Source organism: Salvelinus fontinalis, chromosome 35 (genome assembly GCF_029448725.1).
Source record: "Salvelinus fontinalis isolate EN_2023a chromosome 35, ASM2944872v1, whole genome shotgun sequence".
NCBI classification, from domain to species: domain Eukaryota; kingdom Metazoa; phylum Chordata; class Actinopteri; order Salmoniformes; family Salmonidae; genus Salvelinus; species Salvelinus fontinalis.
In genome coordinates, this window is record NC_074699.1 from 14229142 (window position 1) to 14241641 (window position 12500).

Below are 12500 nucleotides of genomic sequence, written 5' to 3' on the forward strand. Positions count from 1 at the left end.
ATCCCCGTAGCGAGAGCATGGCGAGATGAGAATCTCAAAATAAATCAATCCTAGCCAATAATGAGCAGGCTCAAGGCTATCAAACTATAATGCTGTTTGCTGCAGCGGGCCTAGCAAAGCCTGCTCTCGCTCCGTCCATTCCTCATTCTATTACTAAGTGTCTGTGTCTTTCCATTTCTCTCTTCCTTTCTCTCATTCTCTCCCTTGTACCCCTAATCCCTTTCACTGTCTTTCGGTGTCTGTGTACCTCTCCCCTCCTTTCTCTGTCATTCTCTCTCACTGTATTTCTGTCCTCTCTCATTGACTCTTTCTCTGTCATTCTCTCTCACTGTATTTCTGTCCTCTCTCATTGACTCTTTCTCTGTCATTCTCTCTCACTGTATTTCTGTCCTCTCTCATTGACTCTTTCTATGTCATTCTCTCTCACTGTATTTCTGTCCTCTCTCATTGACTCGCTCTCTCTCTCTGTCATTCTCTTTCACTGTATTTCTGTCCTCTCTCATTGACTCTCTCTCTGTCATTCTCTTTCACTGTATTTCTGTCCTCTCTCATTGACTCTCTCTCTGTCATTCTCTCTCACTGTATTTCTGTCCTCTCTCATTGACTCTCTCTCTCTCTGTCATTCTCTCTCACTGTATTTCTGTCCTCTCTCATTGACTCTCTCTCTCTGTCATTCTCTCTCACTGTATTTCTGTCCTCTCTCATTGACTCTCTCTCTGTCATTCTCTCTCACTGTATTTCTGTCCTCTCTCATTGACTCTCTCTCTCTGTCATTCTCTCTCACTGTATTTCTGTCCTCTCTCATTGACTCTCTCTTTCTCTGTCATTCTCTCTCACTGTATTTCTGTCCTCTCTCATTGACTCTCTCTCTCTCTGTCATTCTCTCTCACTGTATTTCTGTCTTCTCTCATTGACTCTCTCTCTCTGTCATTCTCTCTCACTGTATTGCTGTCCTCTCTCATTGACTCTCTCTCTCTGTCATTCTCTCTCACTGTATTTCTGTCCTCTCTCATTGACTCTCTCTCTGCTACACTTTTTGCTCATCTCATACCTCTATTGGTTCCAGGTTATCACTCACTGGCTAAATGGTTTGCCATATAACCCTCATTCCATCCCTAGCAAAGAGCCAGCTGAGGCTCCAAACCCACCATGTACTCTTAAAAAAGGTTTTCAAATGAGCTCCATGTAGAACACTTGGTGGAAAGGGTTCTACATGGAACCCAAAAAGGTTCTTCAAAGGGTTCTCCTGTGGGGACAGCCAAATACCCTTCAAGGTTCTGGATAACACACTTTTTTTCTCTCGAAGAGAGCATAGTCTACTCTCACAGTCACTGTAAGAGAACACTGTGAATAGCAACAGGTCCAGAGGCACCTTCAAAAGGCTCCAGCCAACATCGCCGTCCAACAGCTGTGGCATTTGTGCCTGTCACCGTGGTAACTAATCCGGATACAGGCAGGACAATAAAGAGGAGACATAAAAGAGGGATATTTTATTGAGTTGTATTCCTCTCTCTGACTGAGACTACTTTTTCAACCCCACCTCACAAACAGACTCAGACTTTAGGATGAAAAGCTAAACTAATCTGGAACCGTGTGCAGGACAGAAGGGATTAGGCCGTGTCTGCGCGCACACGCACGCACGCATGCACAAAATCACACACACGTGAATACATACACACACACACTGAGAAGTCAGACTGAACAGTCTGACTTCCCAGTGTGTGTATGTGTGTGTGTGTGTGTGTATGTGTGTGTGTGTGCATGAGTGTGCATGTGTATTTGGCGGACGTCATTGATCCAGAATTATAAGTCAACACCTTGAAACAGTGGAGAACCCAGCTGTTCCATTCCTTTCACCATGAATGTTCAGTGTGTAGCCTCACCTGCCAGTTGTACAGTCTTTTAGAACCTGTTGTTACACACACAGCTGGTAGACAACACTCAGTACCAGTGTAGTTAGCAACCAAAACATTCTCTCTGTAGCCATACAGCTTAATGATGGATAATGGAGATTGTATCTTGTTAGAGATCAATATGTTTTACATTTAGCCAATAACAGGTTTACTGTGAATTACTGAACAAACAATGTAGGATATGCAGACCTCAATCAACAAGCAGTTCAGTAACAAAGTAGGGAGAAGACACAACATAAATATGACTGATTAAAGACAAAGACACCTTAAGAACAAAGGTTGAATCAGAACAGCGGAAATGAGAAAGAAAGACGAGGATAGGAGTATGGAAAACAAATACGAAGAGGGTTTTGAGAATAGTGTTTTAAATATGATTAAAAAATCTTATGGCACAGGGCTTAACATCGTGATAAAAGGATGCTTGTAATTCATAAGTCAATTCAAAAGTACATGGAATAGCATCCCTCTACTCTAACATTCGTCCGCTGAGTAAAATAGACTCTCACAAAAATGTTTAGAAAAGTGATTCAGGTAGCCGTTGAGGTAGCATGTGACTTGCTATACGATTTCATGTAATAAAATGTATTGAGAACTACATCCATCTCTACTTCAGATAAGACGCCGTGTGCGCTGTATTGTGTGGATTGCCCTGCCCATTGCGCTTCTAGTGTAGTGATTTGAGGTGCAATTTGGTGTAATAACCATTAATAGGATGATGTGTGTGAGGCCTCTCCATCTCTCCCTCTCTGTCAGACCCAGTGGTAGGTTCATTCAGAGTTCTGACTCACTATGTTTTAATAAGGAGCCCTGGCTGCGTTGAGAGGAGGCTGTAAGACACTGCTCGTCAATTCACTTCCACATCAGCAACCCTGAGACTTTTCACGGACACACAATCCCTCCAAACAGATCCTGGCATCACATGGCCCAAGCAATCCAGATCCATGGGTTCTTCTCGCGGACGGAGAGGATAGGCTGGCAACCACAGCCTGGTACCCAATCAGGTACCACTACTATGGAGTCAAAGAGGGATTTATTCTGTATATTCCAACATGTAGCTCGTTCTTTCTGTAATTCCTACTTCTGTACATTGTGGACTCTGTGCCTTTTGCATTTGTCTCTTGTCATTGAGGTCACTGGACAACCTTGAAACATCTGCAGACTAACAGACCATACTCATACAGTAGATGACGTCATTCTACTGTATTCGTTGATAGTGCCCATGACGAGCCCTCTGGCACAGTGGTGTAAAGCCAGAGCATAAGCTCCTGTAGTCATAGGTTAGAGCCCGCTGGATGGCTAAGGGGCATACTGAGACATACAAACAAACATAGCCAGAGGAGAGGCTGCAAGTCTGCAAAAAACTAGGCATTATTGCCTATTCGCATTAGAGGAATATCACAAATATCGGAGGTATCTGGAGAGATGTCCTCTCTGTCCCTCAAGATAAGGCCCCTTGGCAGCACACACCCGGTGCACTACACTTGATATTATCGCTGTGGTTCTATGGGCCTAAGCAGATCATTTAGGGCTACACACTCATCTTTATTTATAGATCGATCATTGATCTAACAAGCTGGACCCTTTAACTGAGCATGTAGCACCAGACTCCTACAAAGGAACACCTACTGCAGTCAAAAGGCGTAGCTTATTCCCAACAAAAATCACTTTGCTTTTAGTCTACGACAGCAAAACTGAACATTGGGTAATTTTCACGGATGCAATTTGTCCCTCTCCAATACAGTTCTGGCAAGCTTTACGGAGATCTATTTTTCGGACAAGGAGAGCAGGCCTCCTGCTATTTCCTCACAGCTGTAGCTAGCTGAGAACGTGTGAGACAGTGGGGAGGTTCCTTCTGCATCCAGCGGAGGAGGGAGGTGGGTGAGAGGAGGAATTGGAGTGGGTGAGGAGGTGGAGGCGTATAGCGTTCGCATCATGCCATAAACCTATTAACCGTTAAGAAAAGGAAGCTTCAGAACGAGATGCTTTTGTTCGGCTTAATGTCAAGAGAGCCATAGCCCTTTACACTCCCAGTTATTCAACTGCTTGGATTCACTCCAAACAAACTGGATTGAATGCAGCTGGGAAGAAAACCTCTCTCTCGATACTGAAGTTGCTGTGAGTGGAATGCTTGGCTGATTGAAATTCTATCCAAAGCCATAGTGCATTGATCTCAAATTCTTTGGGCTTCGGTAAACAACACATTGTGCGCCTACAAATCAAGTAATTAACACGTAAAAGCAACAGTGGCTGTGGATGATCAAGGTCATGTTGCCTTTAAAATTAAGCAAAGGTACGAGAGGGGAAATTATCATTTGAGCTTAGCAATAGTTTTTGGTCTGCTTTGAGCGACCAAAAACTTCAGCTAGAAGTTGAACGCCCGATGAGGATAGAGGTCAGGACAGCCGGAGACAGCCAGCGCATTAACACCTGATCTAGTGACGGACTATGACTGGCTGACACTAGATTGACCAAAAGGCATGTATCAAGGTGGACTACTGGGTACTGGTCAAAGGTCAAAGGGACTCATTTTCACTGCCTGTTATAACTAGAGTATAAGCTGGACCTTGCTACCATAGCATGGTCCATACGCTGCCCACACAATGTCACTGTTAGACTGAGGCAATTTCTACTAGACCTGTCAATGGACTTACAGTACAGTGCTCTACCTCAGCACAGAACGATAGGGGAGATGGACACAACAAGAGTTTGAATGGGAAGAGGAGAAGAGCCAAGAGTTCTGTCCAGTGTTACCATGGAGATGACACAGACAGGCAGAGAGAGAGAGAGAGAGAGAGAGAGAGAGAGAGAGAGACAGACAGACAGACAGACAGACAGACAGACACAGACGCCAGGCAGGTGGGCGGTCGATCACCAGAGCCAGAGCAGGCAGCAGTTGGTATAGCTACCTAGCAGAGCCAGAGCAGGCAGTAGTTGGTATAGCTACCTAGCAGAGCCAGAGCAGGCAGTAGTTGGTATAGCTACCTAGCAGATCCAGAGCAGGCAGTAGTTGGTATAGCTACCTAGCAGAGCCAGAGCAGGCAGTAGTTGGTATAGCTACCTAGCAGATCCAGAGCAGGCAGTAGTTGGTATAGCTACCTAGCAGATCCAGAGCAGGCAGTAGTTGGTATAGCTACCTAGCAGATCCAGAGCAGGCAGTAGTTGGTATAGCTACCTAGCAGAGCCAGAGCAGGCAGTAGTTGGTATAGCTACCTAGCAGAGCCAGAGCAGGCAGTAGTTGGTATAGCTACCTAGCAGAGCCAGAGCAGGCAGTAGTTGGTATAGCTACCTAGCAGAGCCAGAGCAGGCAGTAGTTGGTATAGCTACCTAGCAGATCCAGAGCAGGCAGTAGTTGGTATAGCTACCTAGCAGATCCAGAGCAGGCAGTAGTTGGTATAGCTACCTAGCAGAGCCAGAGCAGGCAGTAGTTGGTATAGCTACCTAGCAGATCCAGAGCAGGCAGTAGTTGGTATAGCTACCTAGCAGAGCCAGAGCAGGCAGTAGTTGGTATAGCTACCTAGCAGAGCCAGAGCAGGCAGTAGTTGGTATAGCTAGCTATCAGAGCCAGAGCAGGCAGTAGTTGGTATAGCTAGCTATCAGAGCCAGAGCAGGCAGTAGTTGGTATAGCTACCTAGCAGAGCCAGAGCAGGCAGTAGTTGGTATAGCTACCTAGCAGAGACAGAGCAGGCAGTAGTTGGTATAGCTACCTAGCAGAGCCAGAGCAGGCAGTAGTTGGTATAGCTAGCTATCAGAGCCAGAGCAGGCAGTAGTTGGTATAGCTACCTAGCAGAGCCATGAAGCAGATGCAAATGGCGAACAGGGAGCTGAAGCTCAGTCCCACGTCGTCTCGGTAGATGGCCAGCGCCACCTCGCAGTGGCGCCCCCGGTAGCCCTCTGGGCAGTGGCACGTGAACTTGGAGGGCGACTGTGCCACGCAGGTGCCCCGGTGGCACGGCCGACTGGCACACAGGGTGTAGATGCAGAACTTCCCCGTACCATTCAGCTTCACCATGTGGCCAGGGGGGCACCTAAAAAAAAGATGGAAGAAGGAGCAAGAGGAGACACTCGAACATGTGGTTAAAAGAGAGCGATACAACAGAGGTTAGAGCTCTCCTTTCTGATTTCCTGATTCTATTTTGGTCCTCCACTGTATTCAGAGGATAGCGGACAACACAGTGTATTGATCAAAATAAATGCATCTCAATTAAACCTGTTGGGGATGGGGGCGCTGTTTAGACTATTTATGCTAATTTGGCTAATTTTTTAAACGGCTTCCCACAAAATCCTTGATCGTACAATATGCATATTATTATTATTATTGGATAGAAAACAGTCTATAGTTTCTATAGGAGTTGAAATTTTGTCTCTAAGTGGAACAGAGCCCATTCTACAGCAATTTCCCTGACATGGAGTCAGATTTGAGAAATGTTGGCCACTCTTCTGAAGTCATTTAAAAGGGCACTGTCGTTGCTATGACTATACGGACACTTCTTACGTCTTCCCCTGGATGCCTTTACGTGATGACGATTCCAACGGGGTCGATTGCGCGTTCACAGGCCCTACAAATGAAAAAACCCTGAAGCTAGTCATTCTTTGGGAGCTGCGTCATGAGCCTAGAGGACACCGGCGCGCACCTGTTCCAAGCGTTAGTTTAGCCTGTTATATTTCTCCGGTCATCTTTTCACTCGTTATAGGAGTTAAAAACATCATAAGGTAGTTAATTTAAAGCGTTTTATAGCAATTTATATCCGTTTAGTGCGATTTTGGGACATTTATTTTTGCAACGATGTGAAAAGTTGGGCACGCTTTTCAGTTCATCCCGAACGCAGTTGACATTTCCACATGGCAAGAGGACAGCTTTCCACCAAAAGACGATTTCTCCCAAGAAAGGATCCTTTGCCCAAGATACTGATGGAAGAACAGCTCAAGGTAGGACATTTTTATTATGATAAATCGTGTTTCTGTCGAAACATTTTAGTGGCTTAGGACGCCATGTTTTTTGACGTAGCTTCGCTTGGCGCAAACTGTATTGAAAAGTAAGGATAAATTAAAAAATGTAATAACGCAATTGTATTAAGAATTAAATTGTCTATCAATCCCTGTCCACCCTATATTTTTTAGTCACGTTTATGAGTATTTATGTATAAGAGTAGATCACTGTCTAAGTGGCGCAAGGACTTTTTCTTTACCAGCTTGTCTACATTTCACATTGTCTAACCATGATTTTGGTGGCTAAATATAAACATTTTCGATCAAACTGTATATGCATGTTGTAATGTGATGTTACAGGAGTGTCATCGGAAGAATTCTGAGAAGGTTAGTGAAAAAATTAATATCTTTTGGCGATGTTGACTTTTATCGCTCACTTTGGCTAGAATCAATGCTGGGCTGCTAATTGCTATGTGCTAAGCTAATATAACGATTTATTGTGTTTTCGCTGTAAGACACTTAGAAAATCTGAAATATTGTCTGTATTCACAGGATCTGTGTCTTTCGATTCGTGTATGCTGTGTATTTTTACGAAATGTTTGATGATTAGTAGTTAGGTAAACACGTTGCTCATTGTAATTATTCTAGTCCATTTGTGATGGTGGGTGCAATTGTAAACTATGCCATCTACCTGAAATATGCACTTTTTTCTAACAAAACCTATCCCATACCATAAATATGTTATCAGACTGTCATCTAATGAGTTTTTTTGTTGGTTAGGGGCTATAAATATCTTAGTTTAGCCGAATTGGTGATGGCTACTGGTGTTGGTGGACAAATAAAAGATGGTGGATTATGCTAATGTGTTTTTAGGTAATAGATGTACATCTTTACATATTGTGTCTTCCCTGTAAAACATTTTAAAAATCGGAAATGTTGACTGGATTCACAAGATCTGTGTCTTTCATTAGCTGTATTGGACTTTAATGTGTGAAAGTTAAATATTTTAAAAAAATATTTTTTTTGAATTTCGCGGCACTGGTTTTTCAGTGGGGGGGGGGGGGTGTGCCGCTAGCGCCACGCTGATCCTAGACAGGTTAAATAGTTACTCATGATTTAGACTCTTCTCTCTCTCTCTCTCTCTCGTTGCTCTGCGATCCAGACACGCACAGACACAGAGACACAAATCGGCATACACACGTGAAACCAGTAGGATGTGAAACCAGTAGGACTCACATAGAGCATTAAACCAGGCTGACGAGCAGCAGTGAGGATGAGCAGCCTGCAGGCTGTTGAAAAACATTATATCCCTGTGACTTTCTACAGCCTCTTAAATCACCACCATTACTAGGATCAGAGAGAGGAGCTAGACCAGGGGGCCTGGGTTGAATAGCTGCCCACACACTGCCTGGCAACGTTTGACTCAGGCATGTTTACAGCCAGCCCTGCAGGACTGAGGTGTATCAAAGGGCCTGGTTTGACTGATGGGGGATGAGGGGAAGTTTGTCTAAGATTAAAGGCTGCGAGAGGATGAGGCACTGGCTTCTGACGCTGTAGTCCTTGAAGAAGACAGTGAGGGCCTCGGTGTGTTTGTATGACATAGAGAGAGATTTGATAATTGTGTTCGATCGTGCGTACCTGCACTCATGGACTCTCCAGAGGTCAACACAGGTGAAGGGGGGGCTACATTGGTTCCTCTTGCAGGAGTCGGAGGAGCAGCCCACGGAGAGCCCCTGGGAACTGACCACGGAGACCCCGTCTCTGGACTGGCCATCCAGAGGCACGTATCGACCGTTCAGCCTCAGGTCCCGCATGCAACCTTGAGAGAGAGGAGAGGACAGTATGATAATCAAGCACAAACACACGCACACAAGTACACACTCTGACACACAAACACACACCACTTACTTTCTTTGCCATGCTCTGACACGCTTACAACACTAGTCTTTCAGGGCTTTTAAAGTCCATTTAATAAACACAGCTCGCAGCTCTGCCTGAGGCAAAGCTGGCTGACCACCCTTGTATTTGCACATTCTATTGTCTCTCTCCCTGCATGTCACATGCCATTTCCATAGCACTGCAGAGCACTGCATACTCTCATAGCCACCTCACACTTTACCCATCTCATACTAACCTCCCCTAGGGCAGCCATCATCCCCTAACTCTAAAGATGCATGTGTGTGAATTATTCATTCACCAGTCATATGAATCATTTATAATCGGCAATACAATACTTTGTAATCTCACTAAAAAGAGGATTATGAATTGATAAAGCCCCTAATTCTGGCTGCACTTTATTAGAAAGCCATGTTCTCAAACTGTCACTAACTGTCTGCCTCGCACTCCCAGCCTTTCCCATCATGCCCCATTCCCTGCAGTCTTCTCACCCTGGAAGCTCTTGTTGGAGCCTGAGGGGAAGGCGTTTCCCAGCATCACCACTGCAGGGTCGGTGATGATCTCTCGGCTCCGGCTTGGAGCCGCACTGGTCTCCCGTCTGCCCCCGCCCCCGTCCAGACGCAGGGTCAACTCGTTGTCGTGGCGATCCAGGTAGACCTCGTGCCACTCGCCATTGTCAAGGCGATAGGAGGGCAGTGTCAGGTTGTAGTCTCCATCTCCCAGGTTATAGAAGACAGCCAGTAGGCCCTGGTAGATCTGGTGGATAGGAGAGAGTTATAGAAGACAGCCAGTAGGCCCTGGTAGATCTGGAGGAGAGGAGAGAGTTATAGAAGACAGCCAGTAGGCCCTGGTAGATCTGGAGGAGAGGAGACAGTTATAGAAGACAGCCAGTAGGTCCTGGTAGATTTGGAGGAGAGGAGAGAGTTATAGAAGACAGACAGTAGGCCCTGGTAGATCTGGAGGAGAGGAGAGAGTTATAGAAGACAGACAGTAGGCCCTGGTAGATCTGGAGGAGAGAGTTATAGAAGACAGCCAGTAGGTCCTGGTAGATCTGGAGGAGAGGAGAGAGTTATAGAAGACAAACAGTAGGTCCTGGTAGATCTGAAGGAGAAGAGAGAGTTATAGAAGACAGACAGTAGGTCCTGGTAGATCTGGAGGAGAGGAGAGAGTTATAGAAGACAGCCAGTAGGCCCTGGTAGACCTGGAGGAGAGGAGAGAGTTATAGAAGACAGCCAGTAGGTCCTGGTAGATCTGGTGGATAGGAGAGAGTTATAGAAGACAGACAGTAGGCCCTGGTAGATTTGGAGGAGAGGAGAGAGTTATAGAAGACAGACAGTAGGCCCTGGTAGATCTGGAGGAGAGGAGAGAGTTATAGAAGACAGACAGTAGGCCCTGGTAGATCTGGAGGAGAGGAGAGAGCTATAGAAGACATATAGTAGGTCCTGGTAGATCTGGAGGAGAGGAGACAGTTATAGAAGACAGCCAGTAGGCCCTGGTAGATCTGGAGGAGAGGAGAGAGTTATAGAAGACAGCCAGTAGGCCCTGGTAGATCTGGAGGAGAGGAGAGAGTTATAGAAGACAGCCAGTAAGCCCTGGTAGATCTGGAGGAGAGGAGACAGTTATAGAAGACAGCCAGTAGGTCCTGGTAGATTTGGAGGAGAGGAGAGAGTTATAGAAGACAGACAGTAGGCCCTGGTAGATCTGGAGGAGAGGAGAGAGTTATAGAAGACAGACAGTAGGTCCTGGTAGATTTGGAGGAGAGGAGAGAGTTATAGAAGACAGACAGTAGGCCCTGGTAGATCTGGAGGAGAGGAGAGAGTTATAGAAGACAGACAGTAGGCCCTGGTAGATCTGGAGGAGAGGGGGAGAGGAGAAGGTATAGGGGTTATTGACGTCAAACTACTGTTGGTATAGAATCGCAAGAGAGTCAATACTTTTTTATCATTGAAGATTCCAGAGACCCCTCTTAAGTCCACCCCCCCCCAAAAAAAAACGATTCATGACCCAGAGAGTTAAGATGCAGTATACATGCAGTAAACAAAACCAATAGCAGTTGGACAATCCACTCAATAAACCAACATAGCTCTTCTGATACACAGGCAGAGGACATCAATGTGAAGGCAGACTAAGGACGGAGATATTAGGGAAGGGAAAATGGCAGGAGGATGATGATTCTGTGACTCTGGGACCATGAGGAAACAGCATAATCCCTGAGGGCTGGATCTGATAAGACCCTGCCACACTAACTGAATTAAACATACCGCCTCCGTAATTAGAAACATCAGGGCCTGGGGAATTCAATATGCCTCCATTTATTCAGCAACTCTCTTTTTAACTTTTCCTCTAGAGGGTGGGTCATCTGGGCTCTATGACATACAATCACTTTCTGGGCTGCTCACATTTTCAAAGAACTTCCTTTCTCTAGCATCTACACATCTATCTCTGTCTCTCTCTACATCTCTCTCTCTCTACCTCTCTCTCGCCACATCACTACCTACCTCTTTCTACATCTCTCTCTCTCTCTGTCTCGATTTACCTTTCTCTACCTCTCTCTCTCTACCTCTCTCTCTCTACTTCTCTCTCTCTCTCTACCTCTCTCGCTCTCTACTTCTCTCTCTCTCTCTGCCTCTCTCTCTACCTCTCTCTCTACCTCTCTCTCTCTACCTCTCTCTCTCTACCTCTCTCTCTCTACCTCTCTCTCTCTACCTCTCTCTCTCTACCTCTCTCTCTCTACTTCTCTCTCTCTCTCTACCTCTCTCTATCTACCTCTCTATCTACCTCTCTATCTACCTCTCTATCTACCTCTTTGGCCTATCCTTATCTTTGTTCTTATCTCCCTCGTTCTCTATCTCTCTCCACTCTGTTTCACAACAACAACAACAACAACAACAACAACAACAAGCCCCAATCCAGCAAGCCTGACACTTTCCTTTTTTCTATGCAACATGCTTTTCTCTTTCCTCAAATGTTGAAAAGAAAACGAATTCCATTTCAGCCTGGCCCGAATGATAACCACTTGACTTTCAGAGAGCAATATTCATTTAAGACAAACAGTTTATTTGCATCCAGGCGCGCAGATCCAAAGTGAGACGTGTGTTAGTCTACGGGCCATTGATATGGTGAGAAGCAGCCTTCATTTCGATTTAAAAAACGTCCTGTGAGGCTCCCGCTGAGCATAATTTGCAAACACTCAATTTTATTCCACCGCTGATGTCGACGTAAACAGTGGTATGAGATGAGCAGAAAGAGAGGATATGGGGGAAGAGTTTCTCACGTATACCTCGACCTCTACTTCCCCCCACGCTAAAAGGCTACAGCTGTGAACCGCTTACCTCCTGATACACCACCCCATCAGCTGGCTCAGATGCATGAGAAAAAGCAGTGAGCTCCACTAAGATGGCTCCAAGGTTGTTTTCCTGGTGAGAGATTGCTTATTTCAAGGTTTCTTAATGAACTATTAATTATCTTTAGACCTCAGTGGGATGGCGCTTTTACCAGACTAAGCGAGTGCTGCCGAGGCACCTCATGTTCCCCCCCAATTAAAGCTGAATGGGAATAAGCTCCGTTTCCTGCTCTCTCAGGTGGCGCCTGGGGTTCGGGTTGCTGCCAATTCCCTCTACTGCACCCAGCGAGCGCTGCTCTGTCCCCAATCTGCATTAGTAAGAATACATTTAGACGGAGTCAAAATCTACTTCCAATAACCCCTATGACCAGGATTCAGGTGGAATGAAAGTGTGAAGATGAAATGAAAAATGAAGCCAGGGT

The 12500-nt window shown here is 45.6% G+C and overlaps 1 protein-coding gene across 3 annotated transcripts in view; it reads right to left on the reverse strand.

The window, feature by feature from the left end:
* LOC129834349 (neural-cadherin-like) overlaps nt 1-12500 on the reverse strand; it is a 206536-nt gene that overhangs the window by 7286 nt on the left and 186750 nt on the right. The window contains exons 29-31 of one of the 3 annotated variants that reach the window (XM_055899249.1): nt 9227-9491; nt 8478-8658; nt 5694-5938 (exon numbers count right to left, since the gene is read on the reverse strand). In XM_055899249.1, the coding sequence (XP_055755224.1) occupies nt 5694-5938; nt 8478-8658; nt 9227-9491 (691 nt within the window). Of the gene's footprint in view, nt 1-5693; nt 5939-8477; nt 8659-9226; nt 9492-10139; nt 10287-10388; nt 10587-12500 lie in introns of those variants that run through there. The other 2 variants (XM_055899250.1, XM_055899251.1) reach the window with 2 other exon arrangements.